General features: G+C 40.8%; 1 protein-coding gene across 1 annotated transcript; it reads right to left on the bottom strand.

Annotated features, from left to right (window-relative positions):
* Nucleotides 1-481: 481 nt before the first annotated feature.
* Nucleotides 482-3,833, bottom strand: LOC115678991 (uncharacterized). Its single transcript, XM_030602503.2, has 7 exons — nt 3,232-3,833; nt 3,041-3,127; nt 2,686-2,898; nt 2,342-2,506; nt 2,020-2,073; nt 1,766-1,912; nt 482-1,103 (listed from the first exon to the last, which is right to left on the bottom strand). Exons 1-7 carry the CDS (start codon nt 3,469-3,471, stop codon nt 726-728), a joined length of 1,284 nt encoding a protein of 427 aa, XP_030458363.1. The 5' UTR covers nt 3,472-3,833; the 3' UTR covers nt 482-725.
* Between the last annotated feature and the right edge of the window lie 7,861 nt (nt 3,834-11,694).

Genomic DNA, 11,694 nt, shown 5'->3' with positions numbered 1-11,694 from the left:
GATTGACTCTGTTATATGTTCTTATTAGCTTTGCAGAACATAATTAGAAGCGAGCGTACCAGCTTTGGAATATAATTATAAGAAAATGGCACTGAGATACACCACTGCCCTATTTTTGAGCTGTGGCTATTACGCCTATGCCTGGCCGATATATTTAAAAATTTGTTTGTAGCTGCTTCCCACATGCAAAGCCTCAGAGAGAGAGGGAGAGAGCGAGAGAGAGAGAGAGAGAGAGAGAGAGAGACTGTTGTTGATTTCAAATAAAAACACTAACTTAATGGGGATTTCCAATAAACAAACAGATAGATAATGCAGGAGTACAGGTTTTCTCAATTGTCAATACCAAGACAGGGTCTGTACTGTGGGTCACTGCATAGTTTAGTTGCTTATGATATTTTACTGTCTAGACCCATCTGTCTAATCTCTTTCTGTCACTTGTTTCCATTGAAATTGCCAACCATATGATGTGGAAAGACAAAAGTTTTAAGAACCATGACACAAGCCACAAACCAGTATTATTAACACCTCAATCATTTCCCATATACATAGTCCCAAAGTGGGACAATTGATCGGTGACCAGTTAAAAGTAATAATGAAATATCAAAAACGGAAAATTGACCCAAAAAACATGTAAAAACTGGGATGATGATGAGCTAACTCCCTGAAAAATTGGGTGGAAAAAGAAGAATAAATGACACTCTAACCTAGTTCATTCTGTTCACTGTTCATGGACATCTTACATTCCTTCCAGGACCTCCATAGTAAAAGTAAGTCCCCCAGACATTGTTTCGCCCTTGTTTGATATCATAGCAGTTTGGATGATCTGCCAAAAGATGGAGATTCGAAAGAGGAAGTAAATTATTATCCCAGTCCACGACTTGTAAGTTTCGGAAGTAGGATGCTTTCCCGAATCCTTCTTCTGCAAAATGGCCACTACCCATCTGTGTGGATGTGTGAAACCCCCTCGATCTGGTATTAACGATTTCTCCTCCAAACTGCACCATGTCGGCGTGGCTCCTCAAGTGACTGAACAAAAATACCGGCCAATACCCAACTAATAGCCCTGAACCAAATTCCAGCCACCAGTGTCCATGCTTTGGATCCTAGTATTGGAAAGGCGAATGATTGTAAATAATCATCCAAACAGTATTCAATGTTACCGACATCGCCTGTTGTTTGATGTGCTACCCTAGATAAGTCAATAGTGGCAAGCATAATAAGTTTAAACTTTTGGTCGTTTGGATAGACTTGTTGCAAACTTGCATAAGAAAATAGCCACTTGCGGGGGAATGGAAAGATGACTAGATTGGTTTTGCTCTACGAAGCCCCAAAACCAGGCAGAGCAGAGTCAATTTGGATGGATTACTTTTATAAATTCAAAGAAAAACAAGAAAAAAACTAAGCAAAACAAGAAACGCATCTCGAAGAAAATCAAAGAGAATCTCAGAATATATTAGTAAGAACAGTTGAACAGCAGCTGGAACTTCGATGTCAATGAGATTGTTGTAGTCAACAGCTTATTTAACAAATAGCGTTGCCAATTAATGGATCCTTGTGCACATTTGACTACAGTAATCTTCTGCATTATTATATGGAGGTTCAATGCTTAATTCTGAAGGCTTTTCTTCGGAGGGGCAACGTTTTTAGTTTGTAAGTAATGCTATGAACTGAAGGAAAGCTCAAGTGAGAATGACTCATGAAGGCCACTTTGTTTTAATACTAATGAATGAGTTTTAAAAACCACATAATATCAACTAAAACTCACCTTCCAGACCATTACACCAATATCAAATTGTCTTCCAGTGTAGGATGATCTCGGGGAAATTGCAGCACCAATAGCAATTTTGTTGTTAGTCTGGACAAAGCCCGAGCAGAGCAAGTTGTAGCATCCAGTTGCCTGGTATGCATCAGTCTGCAATTTGTATGAGTCGAATTTTCATACATCTCATTGGTTTCTCCTCTATATGGTAGAGTTAACATCGAAAGCTTCCAAGTATGAAATAACTGCATATTACTTACTGTCCAATAAGTGAAAAACCTTGGATAGTTGTCTCCATATAATTCTGGACTGACCTGAATAGAGAGATGCCACAAACTCAGCAACCAAAATGCAAAAGAAACTGTCTAATTGTTAAGGTAACCAAAAGCCGGATTGTAAGGTTTGTTAATGGAAATTTTGCAGTGCTGCCTTTTGTTCTTTTTTTCGTGCTTAAGTTATGTTGCACACTCAGCTTTATCAAGTTACAACATATTATGAAGCCGAGTTGTGATGCAATTGCTGAGAACTCGATGCTAACATCTACCACGAAATGAACTGTGACAAGATAACCCTCGGACTTACCTGCCATCCGGCTTCAATGGTATTAAGGTCGTTGCCAAAAGAACCAGAGATGACCCAGACTTGCGATAAACTGAACTCGTACATGTCCGTGACGCTAGGCGACCACACATTTATGCTTGCCTTCGCCCCAAAATATTGTTGACCATTCACAAAAAGAACTGCATGCTGTAACCAAGAAGATGATCATTTGTTTGCTACTCTAGCAGATATTCCCTTTTATTGCTGAACTCAATAATAAGGTCGAGAGAACAGTATAAACTATTTACTCCTGGCTGTCTTGCATGTTCAGCTTGGAGCGACTCAAATTCTAACTGCACGTATGCTCAAGTATTCCAAATACCAACCTCATGGCCACTGCCTGTTGAGTCTCTCCTCACATTCCTTCTCATTTTTCTTCCAAATCTTTGGATGGAACTGGCTCTCGAAATGTCCTTTTCTGTGGTTCTTCTGATCGGAATGGTTCCTTCTGGGCATGAGTCACCACTGTGTGTCCATAGCTGAAAGGTATTTGCCGCTGCTTCTGCTGATTCATTTCCTCTAGGCCTCTCTGGTGGATCCTGGGCATTCGAAATTTTAAGCTCACAAATCAGTAACACAAATTGGATAGTAACCCCGAAGCTGAATCTGAAAGGTCGGTCTTTTTTTTTGCGGAGACTCTTCAAATTTTTCCCGTCTGAGGAAAGCATTAGAAATAGTTACCAATGGCTTCTGCCTTTTGAGCTCAGGGTGGTCAAAAGCTGGTTGAAGATGGGTGAGAACGCAGTCTATCAAATCACCATCAGGACTCTGTCAAAAAAAGGAAAAAAAAGAACAAACCTAGATCACTAAACGCTTCCACAATAATGTATGAGAAACAGTCCAAAGCCAAAAACAGAGAGAACTGGGAGTGCCTGAATAGTCTTGACTGCTGGTTTGTTGATCTTTCTGAGATAAGCATTGGTGCCGCCTCTCTTCAGCCTCTGTGAATGTTTGCCCGGCTGAAACGTTTGGTTGACCCGGTGGTCATGGACTGAACCCGTTGGGGTGTGTGCTGAGAGGGAAGTGCCAAGTATAGAGGCAACAGTGAGGAAAACAACAAATGTGGAAATTGCAGCAGCAGCAGAAGAAGAAGAGGAAGAGGAAGAGGCCATCTCTGAGGAATGTTGTCTTCTTGATGTTGTTTGTTGTGATGGGGTGTTTTGTGTTTGTATGCATTGAGGTTGTCCTGTTGTGTTTTGGTAAGAAGGGCAGGGTTGGTTTGTTGTGTGTTTTGTAAACGGAAGTGAATCTATCTTCAGATCCCTACAAAACAGAAGCCCCCCCAGTCGAAAGCAGCAAACAAAGAAAAAACCAAGTGGTGGCGAGTTTTTTTTAGCAGTTACACTGCCTCTGCCTCATCATTTCCAACGTATAAACTACTCAAAACTCTCCCCTGAGACAGAGAGATTCTTGGGCTCTCTGCTTTTGCTTCACTTGGTTTTTGTGGTCTCCGACACATGAGAAACTTCAAGCACGAGCGTATTAAAATAGACCAGGATGGGCTAAACTGTACTTTTAGGAGTCTTACCCCACGTAAGCGTTGGGGTCAAAAGAAGAAAAGTTTTCTTCTTGAGAAATTATTCCAAATGACATAAATACCTTTATCTTATCTTTCATCTTCTTAATTACTCGGACACGACCTGCGAAATCGATTTAGTGGTTCAAGAAATGATCGGGACATACTATGTTTCCCAGACTAAATGAGCCCAGATAGTTTTGCCCCCAAGAGTCATTTGCTCGAGTTGCAACCTGCTATTTTTTTTAATCCATGAGATTAAAGGGGTATTTCGTAAAATCTACAATGCTTCAGCTCGAAGACTAAATAGAATAGCCACCGAATGCAGCAACTTTATTGTTAACAACTGTTTACAATTAAAGAAACTTGGGATTGGCCTCCAAGTTGGAGTCAAGTTGGAGTTGAAACCGGCAGGTGGCCAATTCGGTTCTTACTTGTCGGCCTCTGCTTTCACATTGTGGAAGAAGAATTGGAAGGTTCTTCATATTATTATTTCATTTCCCTTTCTCTTCTTTTCCTTTTAGATATGTTCAATGTCATAATAACAAGAGATTGTATGAAATGAAGCTGCCTATTCATTGTCTTCATTTGTGTCTGCTTTTCCCCCCTTCTTTTTGCTTGAAAGTGAATACATTGATAGTGACAATAAAAATTACTTGGTAGGTTGTGTATCGAATGATACTTCCACGCACATGATCTCTTTCAAATACTAGCTACCAGGCCCCCAATTTCTCCCAACTCTATTTCTATTTTGTTTAATCAAAAGGGGGGTTGTGGGGTAATTGCGCATCACGTGCCTCTGGCTTTTTTAATGCCTTAAAAGAAAGTTTGCGTTGGGAGGCCTGAAAGTGAAAGTCACTATCTCTTGTCCTTTTATTAGGTGGTCAAGGGCCAAGCCCAGGCCATACCTTCTTCCACCACAGCATGCCCTAAAAGACTCATCCTGTACACGCTAGTATAAAGTGGCACACATCAGATGGGCAACTATGTCCTATAATCCTTAGTTTTTTTTTTTTTTTGGTCGGTCCTACTCTATCTCTCACTCACGATACACACTCAGACTTGCGTCCCACCTTGTGTAGGGCGTGGATGTCGAAACCCACATCTTAAATTACGCGGCCCACCCCTATCCCCCTGCGAAGGTGGGGATTCGAACTCCCCACCTCCCCATGAGATCTACTAAAAGATGCAAGATACGCCCTAGTTGACCAAAAATCTACCTATTGTCTCGATGATGCAGAGAATAAGTGATGATAGATTAAAATAACAAGAAAAAGGACATTCTTCGAACCTAAAATCTTCGACACATATGAGTTTCTAAATATTAGAGTGTGTTTGGTAACTTGCCAAACAGTGATTGATTCTACTCTTTTGTTCCCGGAAACAAAAAAAGAACAAAAATTCATTTAGTAAATTTTTTGTTCCCGGGTCCAAATTTGTTCTCAGAATCAGTTTTGGAACAAAATCAAGAAACAAAAATTGCTTCTTGATTCCGGGAACAAGAACCAGAAATAGAAGAGAAATTTTTTTTTTCTTTTTCTTCTTTCCTTCCTGGTTGCGGTCGGCGAGGGCGAGGGCTGGACTCTCGTGGCCTGGGCGAGGGCCGCCCTCGCGGCCTAGGAGAGGATCGCCCTCGCCGGCCTTTTCCAACCCTTGCCCAAGCCGGCGAGGCCACCCTCGAGGCTCGTGGCCTAGGCGAGGGATTTGGCGAGGGCGGCGGCAAGGGTGCAACCCTCGCTAGATCCGGCGAGGACGGCCCTTGCCCTCCCCGGTGAGGGCTGGAAAAGGTCGGCGAGGGCCACCCTCGCCCCTCGTGGCCTGGGTGAGGGTTGGACCCTCGCCGCTGCCCTCGCCAGATCTAGTGAGGGCGGCCCTCACCCAGGCCGCGAGGGTCCAGCCCTCGTCCTCGCTAGCGAGGGACCCGACGCCCTCGCCGGCCACGACCAAGAAGGAGAAGAAGAAAAAATAAATAAATAAATATTAAAATATTATTAATAAAAATAAATTTTGTATAGTTACCAAATGCATTTCTCTTCTTTTTCTATTCCAGGAATGGAAATTTTGGGCTGTTACTAAACGCCTTCAAATGTTTAGAAACTGTTTGCGGGAACATAATAAAAAAAAATCATTTCTGAACAGAAATTGTTTCTGGAAACAAAATGGTTACCAAACGCATCCTTAGAATATTAATTGATGGTAAATTATATGTAGAGTGCCAGCATGTCATAATCATGTGGTCTAAGCTTTGTTATTTCAGGCTATAATAAGTTGTGCTATATACTTAGAATGTATATAATTCTTTTCACGTTACCCTAGTGAAATAGGGTTGATCGGTTTCAAAGTGAATAGGTTCCAGACCTAGAACTTAGAACCTACCCTATCAGGGTCAGTTCCCAATTTTTGGAATAGGGAACCAACCGAGCTAACCATGGAAACAATCTAGAGTCGAACTAGCCAATTCCAAAGTCAATTTACGAACATGCCGAGGAATTTTTGTTTTCCTTTTTCTGTTTCGCTTTATTATATACGTTATGCAGGTGTCAAACATACATACAATTCTTTCTACTTGAGGATAATATGTCAAGCATATTCCATTATTTGTCTGTTCTTAGAAAAAAGGTGTAAAATAACTTACTTAGGGTTAGAGATAAACCGATTCGATTCCAAATTCTACTCTGGAACGGCCTTGCAGGTTTCAAATTTAGGTTCCTGAGTACAACCAACCGGTTAATGATATAGAACCGAGAACCGAGCCTTTCAAGGCTAGTTCCTAGTTTTTGAAATCGTAGAACCGGACCCCCTAATTAGACTCTGTCGAAATTTCATAATTTCGTTTGGGGCTAAAGAATAATCTGCCTCGGATGTCTCCTAAAGACATCACAAGCACCTAAAATGATGTGCCATGGTCCACCAAGCCGAAAAGTCGGTGTCATAATTTGGCAATTGATTGTCCAATGAAAATCTTACCTGTGGTAAAGAGGGTGTCCATACTTCGACCGAGAAATAATTGGCGAGACATCATTAATTCCTAGTTGATTTCGCCTACTCCTGCTCCTCTTTTTGTTCTCCATGCATGTAATAACAATTGCCTCGTGCAAAGCAATAACTTTAACGAGAGCCTAATTATTGGACAATTGCAAGTCCATACACTTGAAAGTTTCAATGATATTTGTATGTATGTGCATTTATAGGTCTAAAGCCAACTTTCATATTTGGTATCCACTTTTTATATAACTAAGTACCATTCTCTCATCTCAATATAGATTCAGTAAAGAGAACGCTATACATCATTCATAATTAAAATTCGATACTTTCGTGCTGTTACCTAACAAACCTCCTTTTATGGGGGTACACGTATTCTCATTTTTCAAATTCATATCGATATTCTCTGCTAAAAATTACCCAAATCTATCTTGAGCCGGGCATAGGTATAGCACTGCAAAGGAACTAGTGCATACAAATCAAATAATCATAAACAGCATTAAGAATTTTCTTGAGATTGTTCATGCCCGGAGACACAAAGTTATGGGGCACATAACCTTGGCCATCCTTTTAGGATTTCTAGTGCTTATATGAATAATGGTCGCTTTCTGCCACTTCGGAAAAGCTCTCTTTATCCTCTGCAGTTCTCTCTTCTTTTCACAAGCACCCCACTAAGACTCTCTCCCTCTCTCTTTCATGCAGAGAGAACAAAAAAGCAGACTTTGAGTATGAATGAATCAATGTTATTTTAAAGTATATAAAAATGAATGCTATTTGTCCAACTGGGAGTCACTCCCATCCCATCTCAAAGAGCAGAGAGTGGAGCCGTGCCCACCTTTGCATATAAAGTTGGTCCTTCACAAAGAGAGAATAGATTCCATCCCCGCGGCCCCATGAAAATGCTGAATTTCTTTATTACAGTTTGCTTCTTTTGAAAGCATCTTTTCGAAGAGAGCTGGATGTTATTGCTTCCAGCAATCTCATTAAACATTGTCATACCTCTCCCACTTGGTGTGTCACTGTCTTAGATTCATATCGATTAGTGTTCTCAAGATAATCCTATGATACACCTGCGTTCTTCTCGTTTAACAGCATGAGAGGTGACTGTTGCCTTAACCCTTTGTTTATCTCATCCGACAATATTCTTCGGGTAGTGAGACTCCAACACATGAAAATTTGAGCCTAGCAACCTAAGTGAGTTGCTGGGTTATGGCTTTAAGTATATGAAAGTTGCCCACATGCCTTAGACTTGAAGAAAAAGCTGACAACGAAACCATGCTTTCCCATAGTACATTCGAATGGGAAACTTCCTCCCCTGTTCTTGCAACGACAACGTTCGAGGACAAATGAGACTCTGCTATATAGTGACACAAGTATGGGGTGTCTTGTGTGCATTCGATTAACCCATCCATGGGTATTCAAAGTGTCGTGAAAGACACGTACTCGAACTTATGATCAAGTTATATCTTAATCTTTAGGGAACAAGGAGATTAAATTTTTCATTATATTAAAGCTGGAGAGAAGAAATTATGGGCACATCGTATAGTTTTGGGGTTTTTGTGAATACAAGCATGCATGGTTTTAATTCCATCCATGACGGGATAGATAAGAAATATGCGGAAAAGAGAAATATGGAATTTATGTGTATTTTTGTATTCAACAATAAAGAGTACATGAGCCTATAACTAAGTTTTATTAGATAATTATCTAAGGTAATATATCAATTAAAGATATGCATAATTGAAAGGAGATATATGCACAATTCTGAAAGATGTGGAGAATTAAGAGAAATATTTGTATTATCTCTAACAATGGGAAATATCTTAGAGAAATATTTTTAACATCTCCCCTCAAACACGGTGTGTATAGAAGATGTCAACTTGAATTTGGATAAAAGATCAGAAAAACGCCTAAGTGGCTCGCCGTTGACATAGCTGCTTACGTGGTCATTGTGTGTTGTCATGGCTGCTGCGCAAGCTACACAGCAGGAGGCTGTCGTGGTTCGTCGAGAAAATTATTCAAAAAATCCTAAACTTATTTGCATTTTTGTCAATTAAGTTCGAAACTTTTTTTAATTTTGGCAATTAAGCCCTAAACCATTTCATGTTTTGCTGAGTGAATCCATACGGTCAATTTTGGCTGGAAATTACTGACATGGACGTCGGCCGTCCTATGTGATACAATCGTCGATAACTTGGACAGTTTTAATAATACTTCTTCTTCCTCTAGCCGATTGCTAGGTTAGGGCGATAGTCGGCGACCAACCAAAGGAAACAACTAGCGAGGGTTGCCCTCGCTGACCTCAACCGAGGTCGCCCTCACTAGGATTTGGCGAGAGTCATCGACCTCAGGTGAGGGCGAGCCTTGCCCGATGTTGGCGAGGCAGCCTTTGCTGGCCTCCGGCAAGGGCGACCCTTGCCAGATCCTAATGAGGTCAGCGAGGGCGACCTCGCTTGAGGTTGGCAACGGCAACCCTCACCGATGATTGCCTTTGGTTGGTCACCGGCCATCGCCCAGGCCCGGCAATCAGTCGGAGGAAGAAAAAAGGAGGAAAAGAAAGAAAAAGAAATTAAATATTAAAATATTATTAAAAATATCCACGTCAGCGCCGGCCATACCACATACGACAAATGGGGTCCACATCAGCGATTTCCAGCCAAAATTAACTGGATAGACTCAATTTTCAAAATATGAAAAAGTTTAGGACCCAATTAGTAAAATTAAAAGGTTTAGGACTGAATTGGCAAAAGTGCAATATGTTTAGGACTTTTTGGACAATTATCCTATGGTTTATCTGAGTGTGGCGAATCTGGTGGTGGTATTCATCTATGGACAAAAATGCGGTCAGTGCGGCTAGCGTTGTTATTAATACCGTAAAGAAATGCAATCGATGTGGCTAACGTTATTACAAAACAGAATTGATGGGCACTTATTCATCTGACAAGGCTCTTCAGACTACGCAACAACAAAACACTCCGACATTGGCCAATGTTAAGGATTGACACTGTGAGGGGCTATTAGTAGTTATTAAAAGAGAAGATGACACAAAATACGAGAATTGCACTCGGATGTGCTCCCAGATATGCACCTAGCTGGGCGTGGGGAGCATCGTGTGCAATGTGCACCCCGTGCACTACAAATTTCCTCAAGATCAAGTAGCTCTAATACCAAGATAATAACTAAGCGAAAAATAGAATGGTGAGATTTCCGTATATTTTGTCAAAATATAAAAATATTAAACCGCGCGTTCTTTAAAAAGCTCGAGTCCCGTAAAATCTCATATCGTAATCAGAGATTATACGGCGCTCTATTTGATTTTAAACCCTAAAATAAAACAACAAAAAACATACCACGAAGCAATCCTCTTCTACGAAAATTTCACCACCATTCACATGGATTATCTCCGCCACAAACCAACATAGACATTATGGCAGCTCTAGCTATGAATAGCACGCGGCAACATAGGTTGAAAATTCTACGGCTATGCGCCCGTATGAAGGAAGGGAACCCACCATACGAGTTTTGACTAGGGATCGATGGCGACGCATCGTGGAAGAGCGACTTTTGGCTGGCGCTGAAGTTGATATGTGTGTATGATGTGATTACGATGTGTCGAGATAGTGAAATTAATGCTTTGGGTACGGGTTTTTGTCGAGTGTCATCTCCTTCCTCACTCTCTCTTTTCTTGTGTGGAGAAATTGCTCAAAGGTGGTGTGACTTTCGGAAGGGAGAAAGAAAAAAAGGGGCGACAAGAACACTCTTTCAAAGACTTCGAGCAGGTTTTCGTCCCCACTTACGGGCGCCGTAACGTAAAACTTTCGGATAACATTCTCTCTTTACGAGCAAAATAAAAATACAAGGTAAAAAATTGGAGCACGAGGTATGTGAACGCGTTTGAATCACGTCGATCGTTCTGATGGAACGAGATGACTTACGACCCATCTCAGATGATTCGCTCGCTTTTCAAACTTTTTGCGTGCAGTGGATACCGCACGTTATAAAAGGAATTTAAATAACATATAGGAGATTTACCCATGATGGGGATTTTAATAGACTCTATTTGTAACGTATCATTTGAAGTTCTGGAAATGTTTAGGGATATGTTCACTAGAAATATTAAAACTTATCGTGAAAGTACAGTTGAGTTCTAAAACTTGCAAAAAGTGCAATCAAATATTAAAAATTGTCAGATTGATTCGATCGAGTCCTAAAATTAACATCGTCTAACTTATTAACCAAAAACGCTGACGAGGCGCTGACGTGGCTTATTCTAATATTTTCTCTTTCGAACGTGGCGATGACGTGGCTAAATTATGAAACATAATATTAAAACGACGTCGTTTTGACCCAAATTTGATTTTTAGTACTAATTTTTATTTAAATTAAATTTAAAAAATAAGCTAAATAATTTAAATTAAAAAAAAAGGAGGAGGAGGAGGAGGAGAAGTCAGGCGGGGAGGGCTGTAAGCCCTTGCCCGCTGCCGCCATCGCCGGGCGAGGGGTCGCGGCCCTCCCAGGCCGCCATTAGCGGCCGAACCCTGCTAGGTCGAGGCGTAATTTACTATCTATATACCCTAAGAAAACTTATTTACCGTCATTAAAAGTTAAGGCTCCTCCACATTCTCACACGAGATTTGATGTCGGATTTGATTTAACTCGTGATGCAATAGCTAGTATTGTCTTTATGTTCGTGTCTCTTAGTTTCTTCAGTGAAATGATTCCAATGGAGGAGGAGGAGTCAATAAAGGACTTTGAATTTAGCAAATCGCTCCATGTAAAATAGATGAAAAGGCAAAAGAAGACAGAATCGTAATCATACCTAGCTTTAGCGGATTGA

This window comes from Syzygium oleosum, unplaced genomic scaffold (assembly GCF_021117445.2).
Source record: "Syzygium oleosum isolate NSW1041296 unplaced genomic scaffold, Sole_v2.1 Sole_v2.17, whole genome shotgun sequence".
In the NCBI taxonomy this organism is placed as follows: domain Eukaryota; kingdom Viridiplantae; phylum Streptophyta; class Magnoliopsida; order Myrtales; family Myrtaceae; genus Syzygium; species Syzygium oleosum.
The sequence above is the reverse complement of the archived record's forward strand: the minus strand, read 5'-3'. Positions and strand labels throughout refer to the sequence as shown.

Excerpts from the sequence above, each read along its gene's own strand:
- LOC115678991 (XM_030602503.2), bottom strand. The coding sequence starts at position 3,471 with ATGGCCTCTTCCTCTTCCTCTTCTTCTTCTGCTGCTGCTGCAATTTCC. Across the intron at positions 3,128-3,231 it reads CAGCAGTCAAGACTATTCAG|AGTCCTGATGGTGATTTGAT; the intron begins GCACTCCCAGTT and ends TTTTTTTGACAG. Across the intron at positions 1,913-2,019 it reads GGTTTTTCACTTATTGGACA|ACTGATGCATACCAGGCAAC; the intron begins GTAAGTAATATG and ends TACAAATTGCAG.